Genomic DNA, 16,000 nt, shown 5'->3' with positions numbered 1-16,000 from the left:
AGGAGTCCCCATGCTGGCAAGCTCTGTGACTCAGAAAGGCACCAGCTAGGATGTAAATGATCTTGATAATCTTCTGGAAAAATGTTACTGCAGGGACTACAATGTATAAACGGGAAAGGTGGCAGGCATTTACACTATTTCTTTTAGTTATTTTATTAAGGTACAACGTTCTATAAATATATACAAAATATTGTGTCGGACTGCCTGTAAAGTACTTCGGAATGCTTTGACCTGGGGGAGAATTTTTTGTGCGGAGCACCAGAGGTACAGAATAATTTAAGCAGCAATAGAGTGACAGGAGGAAGGGTCATCAGTTAATCAGTGGGTGTGGACAAATGGTTTTGGTCCTGCTTAAAAGAAACATCTACAGCATTCTCCAAGATGGTTGACAAGACCGCAGATTCATCAGTAGGAAGACACAAGATAGCAAAAAGCATAACTTTTGTAGTCCACATTTTGATTTCACCATAGGTCCGCTGGATAAAGTTTATACTCCGGCAGTACATCGACCAGAAAACACCATACGGGTTCAGAGCAAAATCTCAAGCAGACCACTTTTGTTACCGGATGCTGTAGAAACAGAATTCCTTCAGAAGTCATACATCATTTATATTGAAAAAACAGACACGGGTGAAACTGAAGTCAACAATGGTGCAGTGAATAAGAAACCCACGATGGAAGGCTTATGAAGATCCATGGGTTGGGGGAAAAACAAAAACAAAGCTCTCACAAAGAAAACTGGAGGTTCAGGTGGAGGTAGTCAAGGTAGAGCATTGGCTTCTGGGAAAACTGGTAAGCCAAATGCTCCAAGACAGCATTCAGAAATGTAGGAATGCAGCAAGTGTCACAACAAATGGCTTTAAAAATAGGTGTCAACATCGAGCAGGGTACCCATGCTTAACCCTGCCGTCTTCAGCCAGGATAGCTTGACTCCACGTCTGGGCATACCCTTCCCACATAGGGTGAACAGCAAAACACACAAGATGATGGACGGAATGTTGCACAATGGCAAAACATTCACCCCCAGTCGCAGATCTGGGTTTAATCCATCGTTATTTTGCTCACCAAGCCACCCCAGTTCAGACATGGCCATATGCAAATCAGTCTTAACCCTGTGCCTCATGGGAACAGTCCAGCCTGAACTTGCTGTTCACCCTATGTGGGAAGGGTATGCCCAGACGTGGGTCCCTTGCTCACTAAGCCACTGGAGTCAAGATATCCTGGCTGAAGACGGCTGTTAGCCAGAAACCGGTCCTAGGATGCTTGATTCCGGTCCAGGAAAGACATGGCTTGGCAGTTCGGGCTGGACTGTTCCCATGAGATCTATCTGCCGCTTTTGATACCATCTCTCATAGCATCCTGCTAGCCAGACTAAAATCTTGCGGCATCTCCAACGTGGCGCTGGCTTGGATTACTTCCTTCTTGTCGAATCGGAGGCAAGCAGTCTCCTTAGGTACCTTTCTCTCCTCAGAACGCACCATCACCACGGGAGTCCCACAGGGTGCCTCACTTAGTCCACTTCTCTTTAATATATATATGGCCTGCTCATCTCCCTCATATCTTCTGATGGGATTGAAACAGCATCCTATGCTGATGACACTCAGCTTATCCTGTCACTCGAAAAAAACTCTACGGAAGCTGAAGACAATTTTAAAGCCTGTCTTATGGCAGTCATCAAGTGGATGACAACCAACCATCTCCTCTGTAATATGGATAAGACAGAAATCCTGCTGATAGGGAAAGAGAACCCCTTTCAACCTAAGGACTGGTGGCCCGAAGAGGCAGTAGCCCCTCCATCCACAGAGGAGGTGGCAAAAAACCTGGGGGTGTGGTTAGACTCCTCTTTTCTTTTAAACCCCACGTACTTAAGATGGTGGGTACATGCTTTGGCATAATTAAAACCCTGAGAAGATTATTTGATCTGATTCCGTTGGTCGCAAGGAAAACAGTTGCAGTGGCTTTAATACTCTCACGCCTAGACTACTGCAATAGCCTCCTGGCAGGGGTCAACAAATCTACCCTGAGGAGACTACAGGTGGTGCAATATGCAGCAGCTAGACTGGTCCTAAAACTTCTCCGCAGCCTCAGCAGCTCTGCAAACCCTCCATTGGCTTCCGCTACACAAAATAATTATATTTAAACTTCTCCTCACGACATTCAGAGCAACTCGCCGACTAGGGCCAGTATATCTCTCCACAAGATTTACACCATACACAACAAGGAGGACTCGCAGATCCACCTCTGCAAACCTTCTCAAATTGCCAGGTTTCAAACTCAAAACCAGGGGAGGGAAGTTGGCTGCTGTGTTAGGGACAAGAGCCTGGAACTTCATGCCAAACAAACTGACATCAATAGAATCTGAAGAGCAGTTTAGGAAGGCCTTAAAGACATGGATCTATGGAACATCTGACGAATCGTGCTTTGCACTCATCTAGATCCTAACCCCTCACTGCTGAAGCCCGTTATCCTATAGCGCCAGGAGGCTCCTGTGGGAGTGAAAGTTTGCGCTTTATAAATGCAACATTTCATTTCATATCAAGACCTACAGGATCACACAGAATCCAACAAACTTTGTCCCAGACCACAATATTGTATCACAGAATCTGATTGTTGCACCATAAGGGTCCGTGTTCATTTGTTTCCAAATGCAGTTAAGTTAACTGGGGTATTGTTGGCTCACTAAAATGCTGTCCTTGCTAATGCAGATCAACAGCAATTGATCAAGTTTTAACATGTCTAGTGCCTTACAATATCCGTCAGTAGCTAACTAAAACATGCGTAGGGAGATGCCTATGAGCCAACACAAAACGACTCAATTCCTCCATACCATTCCAATTCAAGAAACAAGAGGTGGCACTTGTCCACATACCTTAGTTATGAACCATAAAGCGCGTCCTATACGTATAGCTGCGGTTCCACATTATAGTCATCCATGCCTAGGAAGAGGGTGTGCTCTGCTCAATTGGTAAATCACTGTTTCCCTTCAGTACGAGCCCTGGAAATCTACAAACACCCAACAAATACAAGTGACACAGATATTGTTACTCATATTCAAGTCATGACCCTTCTAAGCTTGCACTAATGCTTGTATGTAATATGTGCATTTACATCATGCCTGTGTGTCTGCAAAATACGTGTGCACGGAAATTTGAAAGTTCTCCATATCTGTTCATCAATGTCATCTTTTGATTGACACATGTGACACAAAATGTTTTTTTATGTCATATTCTTTTATCCTTGTGTCATGGGTGCTAGTGCTCACCTACCCATATTCATCTCATTAGTGTCTTAAAAAAGTGTAATATCACTCCCTATGAGTCCTCTACTACTTCCTTCCATATTTTTCAGCTCACGTTTACAGGCATGATGAACAAATTCACATTCTGTGCTCGACCTTGAGCTACAATGTGTAATCGTGTATCTTGGTGTGATTTCAAGGTTTATTTTGTCTTCACCTTAACTGTTTCATAATCTGCCTGGTGTTTCTTCAGACAAGCGATTTCTTACACATCATCTTTTAAATGTTGGCAATAAAAATGTTGTTCAAAGTTCCACTGTCGTGACAGATCCTAGCCATACATATAGCCACTCTTTGCAGTACCCAATAATTAAGAACATTTCAGCATATCCAGGTGCATGGAGGTCGTAGCATCCTGGACCGTCAAAACAACAGATTTTCATGCTTAGTGATCCCCTCGAATGCTAAATAAAGTAATAAAAAACACCTCTATTTCCTGACGTGGATTTTTTAAGGCTATCCTCACTGCACCCTAGTCTATTAATCTCCCCACTATCAATTAAAAGCTGTATATTGTCAGCTTTAGGGGTTCGACGCCTACAGCACCTGGTATCCGGAACTCGTGACTCATTTACATTTATTTTCACAAGCAAATTGCACTGTTAATAGAAATAATGCCTTCTAAATTTTCATAATCGCTTCAACAAGTACATGATTGACAAGTACTTAACGAACAAGTTACTTACCACTGGTAACACTCTTTCTGGTGTATACATTATTGAACCGTATATTCCTCAACTTGAAACTATTGCTCAGGCATCAGACTGGATCCAGATAACTCTAAAGCAGTACTCCTGCACACTGACAGGTGGTGCCCTGTGGCTCAGCAAAGACTTCGCTCCGCTGCGAAAGTGACAAACTGAGCCATATTAAAAAGCCACCCATACACGCTGATGTCCGTTCCTTTCAGATGGCATATCTGTGCCCTCAGAGCCCATCATCAAATTGGTATGACCAAGGTGGAAATCTCTAGATTGGGACCTTTTTAAATGGAAAAAAGGAGTCTGTACCCCAGAACGGGGCAGTGAGGAATATGCAGTTACAGTATCCACCAGAAAGAGCATTACTAAAGGTATGTAACTTGTTCTTTTGATGGATACTCCTAACTAGAGATTCCTGGACATTTGTCAGGCTGCTATGTGGGCTTCAGTGCACACGTTCACAAACCACTACTGTATGTACAGTCAGGTCCATCACGGAGGACATATTGCCCCTTTGGTCTTGCAGGACTTTTTAGTCTGAGTCATACCACAGATCCACCACCTTGGGAGGTAGTCCTTTGGTATCTATTTACGAGGTGAGGAATCCACTCTAGGCGGAATGAGTCTCTGAGAGACCGCCTTCTTGGGAACTCCAGTGCACACAATTTATGTTATGTTATGTTAGCCCAACTTGTAGAGCGCAACAGCTGCCTCAGCAAAGAGGCATCCCGGTGCTGTCTGCAGCGAGACTAAAAACTAGAGCCTAAACCAAAGGGAAGAGATTGGTTTTGATTGCGTTCCTAAATGTCAGATAAGTATCCAGACTGCGAATATGGAGGTGAAGGGAATTCCAGAGCTTGGCCGCTAAGTTGCGGAAAGATTGCCCCCGGCCCGTAGACGTTTTACCTGCGGGACAAGAGCCAGGCATAGCCCCATAGAGCACAGATTGCGAGTGGGTGTGTATGGTACCAATAGCTTGGACAAAATACATGGCGACGAGAGTTTCAGAATTTTGAAGGCCAGGCAGAGAGCTTTGAATTCTATGCACTTGGCCATAGGCAGCCAGTGTAACCGCCGGCTCACACCCGAAGTGTGGCACCTTCTATGCCTAGGAGTCCAAGAAGAATTCTGGCAGCCGCATTTTGGACCCTTTGCAAGCGCATGACCTCTGCTTTATTAGCCCCCAGAAAGAGCGAACTGGCATAGTCAAACCTTGACAGTATGGCCACTTGAACAATCAATTGTCTGGTGGGTGGGTCGTTGTAACCCAGAATGGGTTTCAATACCCAGAATAGGCCGAAACCCATGCCTGTTATTTTCTTGGTGTGGTCCTGAAATCTGAGGGTTGAATCCATCCATATCCGTAGATTTTTCACCACCGACTTAGGGGTGGGTGTGCACTCCCTAGGGTGTTTGGCCACCAGTTCTTACTCCATAGCTCGATGTCTTTACCCACCAACAACACCTCTGATTTATTAGCATTAAGCTGGAGGCAGTTAGCGGTTTTCCACTCTTTGACTGCCGCCAGCCCACTCCTAAATTAAAGGGCATCCTGCGTAGAATCGTCGGAGAGAACAATCACCAGCTGCATCTCATCGGTATAAGAGACAATGGCGAAACCCCGATCCATGGCTATCACTGCCAGTGGTTGTACATACAAATTGAAGAGTACGGGACTGAGGGCAGAGCCCTTTGGCACACCCTGGCCAATAGACTGGACACGTGAGAGGAAAGGCGGGGCAGACACCTGGAAAGTTCTTTCAGAAAGAAAGATCTAAAGTAAACCATTCCAAGGCAGAACCACTGATTTCGGCCTCCTCCAGACGATTTAGAAGGATCTGGTGGGATACAGTGTCAAACACGGCACTGATATCTAACAGGAGCAGTGCCACGGTGTTACCAGCATCTAGAACAGTCAGCAGATGTTTGGTCACAGCAAGGAGCGCTGTCTCTGTACTGTGCCCCGGGAGGAAACTGTTCTGCGTGGGATCCAGGATGCCGTTGGTGTTCAAGAATGCTGTAAGGGTGGTATTAATGTGTGCCTCAGCGATTTAAGCTGCCCAAGGTAGAAGAGAAATAGGGCGGAAATTTTCTAATTTCACTGGATCCAGTGACGTTTTTTTAAGAAGGGGGACTACCATGGCCTGTTTCCATTGCCTAGGAACCGTTGCTGTGGAGAGGGAGGTATTGAGCCATATTTAATTTTGCTGAAGAGAAGATGGAGCTCATCCTGATAAGCATGGGGAAAAGCCTTAAAAGTATGAGTGGTAGGGGGTCTGGGTACGGGATTAAGACAGGCAGGGGCCATATATAGTCTCCACTTTTTTAACAAAAAAAGTGGCAAGGTCCTCACAATGCTGCTCAGACGTGATCACAGAGGCCATGGGGGTTTTCCTAAGTTCAAAATCATTTAGTATTTTAAAAATGCACTTGGTCGGATTGCTACTAGACTCAATTTCCTTAGCAAAGTAGGCAGCACGCTCAGCTTGTATAGCCTGATGATAACTTTTGATGGCAGTCTGATAACATCTCTTAGCCAGCAGGTGATAATCCCTTCTCCACGCCCGATCCAATTTTATACGTGCTTTACGCATTACAGCCTGTCTGTGAGAAAAGTGTTCACATTGCGTGTTTTCGTGACATTGAGTCAAGGTTCTCCCCATTTCTGGAACACACATTGCACCACATCTGGGTGTAACTGCCATTCCCGATCCGCTAGGCATCACTGGCTGAGTTTTTCTGCCTTGGAATTTAAAGATCCTGCCAGGTAGTTCGTGATCAGAGGGATGCCATGATGACTCAACCACTTTCAGAGGTGAAGAATCTCCTGCCACATGACCTAAGACCCCACCCCACCCAACTCCATTTGTTGCACTATCAAAAGATGATAGTTTTGTCTGGAAGAACCTGAACCAGCCTCCCCTAGATGGTTGCAGGAAGGCCTTCAAAGCCAAGCAAATCACCCGTAAAACCAACAGATTGATTTGGAGCTGGGTTTCCACCAATGACCAGAGTTCTATGATCTCCACCTCTCTCACTTGGCCTTCCGTACCCAGCAGTGATGAATCAGGCACCACCGTGAGCTCTAGTTGTGGTGAGGAGAGAGGTCTGCCGCTGGTCAAATCGCGGTCGATTAACTACCACAGCAGTTTTTTTGCAGTCTCCTCCAAAACCTGAATGTAATCCGATATTTTCCCTGGTGCTGTGCCCATTAGGACTTCAGATACCTGTGCAGAGTCCGCATATGCCACCTGGCATGGTCGACCAACAGAATGTAGGACAAAAGGTCCAGAAGTCAGGTAGCTATGGTCACTAGGATCCAGGACTGAGGCTGAAACGGGATCATATCCTGAATATCCTGGACTCTGCGCTCAGCAGGATAGGCATGGAATTGCACTATATTCTGGATATCTCTGAAACACTGAAGCATCTGTGAAGAAGCAAGGTGTGACTTTCGCATGTTGATAGTGAACCTCAACAATGTTAGAAGGTTCCTGTCCTTTGAAGGTGGTTTACGACTGACTGGGCAAACCCACCTTCAACACCCAGTCATCGAGGTAGGAGAAAACTGAAACCCCCAACCTCCGAAGGTGTGCTATGACCACCACTATTGCAAAAAGAACAGATGATGGATGGAATGCTGAACAAATCAAAACATTCACCCCAGTCACAGATCTGTGATAAGTCCATCTTTTTTTGCACACCTGGCTATTCCAGCTTAGAACCAGCCATATGCAAATCAGTCTTTATCATGCTCCCCATGGGAACACACCAGCTCGAACTACCAGGCCAGATCCTCCGTGGACCAGAAACATGCATCCTGAGACCGGTTTCGGGGTATCACCCCACATCAGCCAGGCAAGCTTGAATCTGGTGGTGTAGCAAGCACGAGACCCACGTCTGGGTATACAAATCCATTTAGGGCAACAAATGCAAAAAGAATAGATGCTGAACAAATAAAACATTCATCCCAGTCACAGATCTGGGTTAAATCCATAGTTATTTTGCACGCCACGCCATTCCAGCTGAGACCCAGCCATATGCAAATCAGTCTTGACCATCACTATGACATTGGTGTACATGTGGGGGCAAAGGTGAGGCCAAAAGGGAGGTGCAAAGTGGAAAAAATGCTCCTGGCTTACTGTGAACCTGCATGTCTCCACAACAGGAAAATGGAAATAAACGTCCTGCAAGCGTGAGCATCTTGAATTTATCCCTTCACAGAAAAGCACTGAGAGGGCTAAGGCCTCAAACAAGGCTGGGGCCTCCGTCCTTCTTTGGCACACGGAAGTAGCGGGAATATCTGAGTCATATTTCAGAGTGAGACACCCTCTATATGGCCCCCTTAGCCAAAATGACCTGCACTTCCTGCTGCGTAATGGACACATGGTCCTACAGCAGCCATCCTGATGGTGATGGAATCTGCGGTGTGGCAGAAAGAAATGGAAGTGCACAACCCTGTAGGACAATTAGGAGGACCCATCTGTCTGAAGCAATTTCCTGCCACCCCTAAAAAAAATAGTGGATCCTGCCTCTTACAGGGTGGCTGTGTGTTGCATAGGATAAAATAAAGCTATTTTAGGGTGTTGCAGCAGGGCCTGGGCTCTGAGCTTTGCAGTGTCCCCGATGCCCTGGACATTGTCTCTAGGAGTCGTGGCCCCATCATTGAAATGACATTCAGTAGCTTATTTTGCTGGCAGTGGGGTCTGGCAAAGTCCACAAGCTAAACCCCTGGCATATACATAAAAGGGAAGAAAATGTTGAGAAGACTTGTCTGGCAGGCATGGAGAGACCCAATGAATGAGCAGTAGCACAACTCTCTTTGAACTGTTTGAACCGCATTCTCAAAGAGGCAAGAGCCATCAAATGGCATCCATCAGTGAATCCTGTGGACTTTGTTCAAGTATGGCGCTAAAGCACCACAATCGTGCCAATTTGCTTGTAGGCTTGGCCATGAATAAGTATCCACAGCAACGAACAGTCTAATTGTTTCAGGAATGTTCCAGCCCAGTGAACAATGCAACCTTAATGGTACAGATGGTGGCTGTGCTTCATGGCTTTTCCACATGGAGTTTTCACGGATTCACACTCCTTTGTATGTCTTGAAGAGGCGAAGATTTGATAGGCCGAAACGTGTCGACCACATACTATGAGAAGTCCACACTGAAGATATAAAAGGATAATTTATTTATAGACCACTGTCTAAACCCTGTTGGATGTTTCACAAACATATATACTTGACAGCACAAGACCTAGTAGACTATCTTTAGAAGAACCTTTATTGGAATTTAGCCTTGGTCATCTTATGGTATAACTACATATTTCATACAAGGATAGTGTAATCTATGAACCAAACACTTTGGAAACTTTTGATTTACATATTTGCCAACTAAATTGATTTTAAAAGATGTATTGTACATATATGAGATATTCAGGCTTTATATGGATCTCGAAAGGAGGTATCTGTATATAAGCTTAATACTAATGCTCTAAAAAAATGTTTTATTTGTCCAATAATAATTTATGCGTTATTGTTGAACAAACATTCAAGGCAAATCTGTCCTGCTAGAGTTATCTCTGTCTTGTTGGTTTGGCCTGAATCAGAGCAGAAAATGTGATGTAGTGTCTGTGAGTAGCGGCGTGGTAAAGGTAGTGTGTCGGAGTCAGAAGGACTGCCAATTAGTGGCTCTGCAAAGGGATCAGTATGCAGCTTCGGCCAAGATCGAGATGACTTTGGCTCAGATTTGGAAAGCACTACAGGTTGTGGACCCTCCTCCAGTGCCGGAAGCACTGATGTTGAAGCGCCCAGCACAGATTGTGATGTCGGCACTGAAGGCAATTGAGAGTCCAAAGCGGGTTCGAGGGGCATATACAATGCCCAGGGTGATCCCGCTGGTGGTAGCCTGACTGGAGGCCCTTGTTGACCCGTGGGAAATGAAGGCGCAATGGAGGGAGCAGGAAGCATACCAAAAATATGCTGCATGGCCTTTTGGAAAGCCTTGATGGCGGAGAAGTCATCAACAGGCCCGGAGAGGTGGAGTGCATTGGGATCAGACTTGGAGCAGGATTCTCAGGAGACCATGATTGGGACTGTGCAGCACGCTGACACCCTTGCGCCTTCTCTGGATATAGAGAATAGTGAGGAAGGGGACGATTGCTGCTTAGACTTCTTGTGCTTCTTCTTTGAGCTACTTGAAGCCTTTGGGAGCAGGAACAGGACCTTGCTCTTGGCTTTTTGTGGTGTTTTGAGACGCAGAACTTTGCTTCAAAATATCGTATGGCCGTCGGGTTCATCTGGGCACAGTCATCGCACATTTTGGAGTTGTGTTGCGACCCCAGATACAGAGGCACCCCTTGTGGGCATCTGTAACAGATATTCATTTCCGACAGACCCTACAAGCTTTACACCCTGTCATTTTAGGAGGAAACATTTTCCTTTGAAATTGGAATAAAAAGATTTGGGAAGATTCTCATCAGACTAAAGAAGTATAGTGCCAGATCTGCAAATGGAAGCATGCCAGGGTAATTGGCAGTCATTTATGTGTGGCTCTTTTCCTCACTTTCGCAGCCGAATGAGGTCAGTGTGGAGCCACAAAGCGCCAACTATCAGGGCGCAGGATCAAGTCTGACGATTAGGGAATATTCACAAGGTGAGGAATCTGCGGTTGGAACTATCCACCAAAAAGACCAGATATAAATATTAGGCCTTAAAGATGATCTCAAAGATGATCTCATTTTGGTGTCTTTATCCGAGAACAACATAAGCCTTCAATAGTAGAAATAGGTTTACTGACACGTTTATTTTCATCCATTATCTAGCCACAAATTTTGTCTTCGTGTTATTCCTCAAATATACTCTTGATTTAGTCTGTTAAGGATATCGCAAAGCACAAATTGAAGCTGTGTGAGAGAGAACAATATTACCCCTACAAATGTGTATATTACATGTGAAACACTTTCAGAAGTGCCGAACAATAAGGAAGGAGTGTGCAAAAAGAAGTGTTTGACTCAAATGGTCCTATTAAAGAAGAACTTCGATTAAATCAGGTGTTCCGGGTACTCTAAATACAAGACCATACATCCTTAAGGTAGAGAGATCAATGTAGTACAGACCAATGAGCAGAAGTTATGAAGTTACTTCTCCAGACATTCTTCAAGGTGTGCTCTTGTTCCAGAATTCATATTTTTTTTGTAAATATTCTTTTTTTTGATGACAGGGCAAAGTTAAAAACAGCAGTTACAAATTGAAACTTAATATGCATCTCACGTCTCACAGCACATTGACATAGTCATGACTCCAGTACATTCAGTACATTAATTTTGGCAGAAAGTTACAATCAATTATCTCACTCATCTCCCTCAGTCCAGAATTCTTTTTTTAAGGAGAGTAGAGTATGTGGCACAGCAGGCAGAGCTGCAGACTCAGGAGTTGGGGATCCAGATTTGAGTCTCGGCATCAATTAAAAATCTTGTGATTCTGGGCAAATCATATAATCTCCCTGTGCCCATGGAAAGAGCCTGGATACCCTCACATGTGATAAGCTGCGCTATTTAAATTTACAAATTAATTAAAGTTATTTTTCCCAAAAGAAATTCCCAAGAGAGAAGTTTCTATTGCTGAGGTTGTACTTACAACTTAAACTTGGGTACTGTAGAAGTTGTACCAGAATAAACTGAGTGTATAGCTGGGAACACACAGCCTAGCCCAAAAAAGAGTAATGCATCCTTTCTCCTTTTCTATCAATGTTACATTATTTGAGAGAATAGTCGGCGGAAGTCAGAGTAGACTCTGATCTGTGCAAACAACAGAAACAGGACACTCCAATGGTCGATCCACATCCCTCAAGGAATTCCCCCGATGAAACTCCATCAATTTGTCTCCCAAATAGAATGGCAATAGCTTTAAAGCATAATAACAAGTCCAATACACAGAACTATCTCTTTAACCTTCTCATATTAGTGTCTATTAGAGGACCTTGTAGAAAACAATGTTTTAGCACTAAGGGCCAGATGTAGGTAGCCAAATACCGGTCGGTAACGGCCGAAATCGGCCGTTACCGACCGGTATTTGGCTTTTGAGATGTAGGTGGGTCGTTATTTACAGAATCGGTATATATTTACCGATTTGGTAAATTTACCACTTCTGTATTTTACCGAATCGGTAAATATACCGATTCTGTAAATCCATAGGTAGCTGACACTCCTAAGAGTGACACAGGCCCTTAAGAGTCGGTATTTTACCACACAATCTTATTGTGTGGTAAAATACCAAATTCAGGTGTGCATGCACATCTGTAATATAAATAATTCTGAAGCTTATAAAGCGCATGGTTACACTTACTAGTGTGTCCCCGCGCTGGATACACCACTGAGGAACCCGTCCTGGCCTGTTCCTGTGAGGAGCCCAACTCCTGGGCACCCCCCTAGTGAAGCCAGGCATCCTTAGCGATTAGGGCCGGTGTGGAGACTAAGCAAGCTATTGCCCAGAGTTGCAGCGTGGGACCCCATGATTAGAGTAGGCACCGTGCCGAGAATTATCGGGTCCGCGGACATTTGAGCTCAAGACCCTGCCGCGACAGGAATTGAACCCTGGTCCCGGGCCAGACCTCTGCATCAGGGTCTGCTGCTCTAATCAGTGAGCCACACTCCTCCACCGGTGCAATGTGACACACAGACATGCCCTTAGGGCATGTATGTGTGCCACATGTCACACAAGCCTGTACTTGGGGTGCTAGAGGGTGTCAAAGTGACACCCCCTGCACCCTTGCAGGATTCGGTATTTACCGATTCTGTAAATACCGAATCTGTATTTCCCATTGATTCCTATGGGCTTCAAGGCCCATAGGAATCAATGTGAAATACCGATTCTGTATTTACAGAATCGGTAAATACCGAATCTTACCGAATTGGTAATTGGAAAATAAGATTTACCTACATATGCCTCCTTCCTATTTACCTACTCTTAAATACCGAATCGGTATGATTCGGTATTTAAGAGTCGGTAAATAGGAATTACCTACATCTGGCCCTTAGTCTCTGCTCTTCCTTCTGTCCCTGAACAAGAGTCAGTCTGTCCGGAAAAATCTCTTCTGACTACTTGTTTGACAAATAAAGATAGAGTCAAAAAGAAAGCTGAAGAGGTCCAAAGATTCCTTTTGTCTGTAGAACATGTTATGAGAGTAAGCAGGACCAGTGTTGCGAATAGAAGTAGGAACCACATTAGGCACTTTAGAATTCAACCCCCTTTTTGATGGGATACTAGTGAAGAGCTCTGTAGGTTGACTGGATGCATGGTTCGTGTTTCAGGTTAATCACACGGCTTGGTCGTGCACAATCAACAGTTTGCGGACAACAATTTTGGACAGGCCATAGTAAAGGAAATTATAATCATCCGAGTAGAATATTACCACAGCCTTGGACATATGATGTCTGAACCAAAGTAGGGGGTGAGGTTATGGTAACTATGAAAGTAGGTTTACTAGACGACTTTGTTAATTTGGCCACTCAAGCATAGGTGAATATGAATTCAAGATTATATACCATAGGCAGTTGCTGAGGAGATTGCAGATCTGAAGATATACTGTTAAAAACATTCAAAGCACTAATTAATACCTTTCAATAAAAAGCATGGCATGACAGTTGATCGCACTACAGAAAGCTACCAGTAATGCAGCGGACACCCTGGCTGCTGTTCTCAGTACTACCCTAGATTGCCTTCCCATGCCTTTCAAAGCAACCAATCGTCGTTGTGTCAAGTTTTAAATGCTAACTTACCGTTCGCTACAAGCTGAATGCAATGTATTTTCTTTTAAAAAAGGCAACATAAGATCCAATTCAATAATCACCACAAAACACGCCAGCAATTAGTTTTATTTGTGCGACTTTTTCAGAAATGAAGGAAAATGAGATTCCCTAAGAATAGAGAATTTCAGCATTGATTTTTAAGCGTCACACTTATGTATACAATTGAAATGTACAAAACACTTTTTACAACAAAGCACTGATTTCAGGTTGTAACTGTATTTTTCAGAGCATTTTTATTCTTTTTTTACAAAGGAGTAATATCACCATCCTAGGAATGGTATAAGAAAAGGGCAATTACAATAATGAAAGGAATATAGCAAAACTGAAAATATCAGGTGAGAGTTTTGATGCGGTTAATAAACGAATAACTCCAAAATCTTACATTTTATGTGAGCTATTTGGAGATATTCTAAAGTACTGAGGAGTAAAGAAAAGCCTGTAAAATGTGGGTGTTGCAAAAAAGACTGGTCTTTCTACAGGGTGACAGTATAACATTGGTAACATCGTTCTGTAGGAGCATAGAAGATTCACACTTGAAAGCAACTCTTTTTAAAAAAAAAATATTTGTGGTAATATGTATCTTTTGACAAATGTACATCCATTTATAGTTATATGCCAGTAAGCATACATTAAAGCTTGGTTCGATGGGAATCGTGTACATTCCTTTTAGTGCAATAAAGCAGCAGTTAACGTAGCAGATGGGCGAAACAACTTGGCATGTGGGTAAACAATGTTTATGAAGGAGAATTTTCCTGCAAACGCATTTTTGAAAAATTTCACACCTGCTTTTTTATTAAATTCTACAACATTTTTTTATTAAGTGTCAAGTTGGTTAAAAAGACAATTGCAAATTTCGAGTAGCCATTTCAACCCATTAACATGATAAACGAATCAGTATGAAATGTGCAACTGACACTGTCTGACCTACATCATTAGATCTAAAGAAGTATAGGAGAATATATGTCAGGCGTGTAAGGCAAGCGGATACAAAATGCACAAGAATAGGATAAAAAGAACATATTGGCTAGGTTTTTCACACTGGAAGTGTCCTTAGCACGTGGAACAAATAGCCATATGGACGGCAACGTAAACAATTAAAGTGGCTAAAAAAAAGAATTAAAACATTTTTGGGAATAAACTGTGAAAATACATGACTGCCTGCATAAATTGTATCTCGACTATTTGTGCATCTCCTAATGAAACGGGTGCTTCAGAGCTAAACTGATAAAAAGGGATGTACAGCGTTGTTTGTTGTTGCATTCAATTGTCACATTTCAAAGCTATCACAAATAAAATAAATAGAAGATATATCTATATTGATATATTGTGACAAATCACCAGATACATTCATCTCATGCAGCAAATGTTCTCTCCGTGATCACGATAAGGCACGACAGTATGAGGTCCGTTGCATGTGCAAATATTTTTTTTTACATCCATAGACGGTAAAATCCCAAAACGATGGTAAGGCATGTGAATACAGAACCTATAGGAGGAAAACAAAACATCATAAAGAACTTTATATTTTACAGTTATCACAGAAAAAAATCATGACATAGCAACTCAGTGCTTTGTATTAATACCTTGGAATAACATCTGCCTATGGATCAAAAGTCAAAGAGCGATTGACCATGGACTACAAATGCAAATGAGAACATAGACCATGGACTACAAATCCAAATGAGAACTAAGTGTCATTAAAGTTGCCTCCATGTAGGTGGTCCAGTGTGGGATTGGGAAAAGGGCAACAACAGTACTGGATGCAAAGCTGTAAGAAATGATGGGTGATAATCATTCTGATGTCTTGGTTCTGTGGAGCAATTTAGGAAACATTTCAGTCTGTGCATTGTAAAGGCGCAGCAGATGCATATCCCTTTGCATAGGACGCCTGCACAGGTGGCTATAGGTGAAAGGCTGGCCTCCCAATCCGTATATCATACAAAGATCGATAAAATGAGAGCCACTTGAGTAATTAACACAGTATTCAAGCTTTTAGAGATACCTACATATCTGATGTAAACACAAACACTCATTGTTATAGTCATTTGTCCAGAAGAGCGAAAAATAGTTTAAAGTTGCTCATGGCAAACTTATGTAGGTACACTTACCTTACATGTGTTCGTTGTACCTACAATTCCTATGGAGGGAGCAACATGCAGCCTGATTGGAGATGGTCAACTCCATTAAAACCTAGCAT

The 16,000-nt window shown here is 43.3% G+C and overlaps 1 protein-coding gene across 1 annotated transcript in view; it reads right to left on the bottom strand.

The window, feature by feature from the left end:
• Positions 1-14,021: 14,021 nt before the first annotated feature.
• Positions 14,022-16,000, bottom strand: part of MCUR1 (mitochondrial calcium uniporter regulator 1) — a 237,300-nt gene continuing 235,321 nt past the window's right edge. Inside the window, exon 9 of the mRNA XM_078687987.1 lies at positions 14,022-15,289. Coding sequence (XP_078544113.1) covers positions 15,234-15,289 — 56 coding nt within the window. The 3' untranslated portion in view covers positions 14,022-15,233. The remainder of the gene's footprint in view (positions 15,290-16,000) is intronic.

Source organism: Lissotriton helveticus, chromosome 4_1 (assembly GCF_964261635.1).
Source record: "Lissotriton helveticus chromosome 4_1, aLisHel1.1, whole genome shotgun sequence".
NCBI lineage: Eukaryota > Metazoa > Chordata > Amphibia > Caudata > Salamandridae > Lissotriton > Lissotriton helveticus.
The sequence above is the reverse complement of the archived record's forward strand: the minus strand, read 5'-3'. Positions and strand labels throughout refer to the sequence as shown.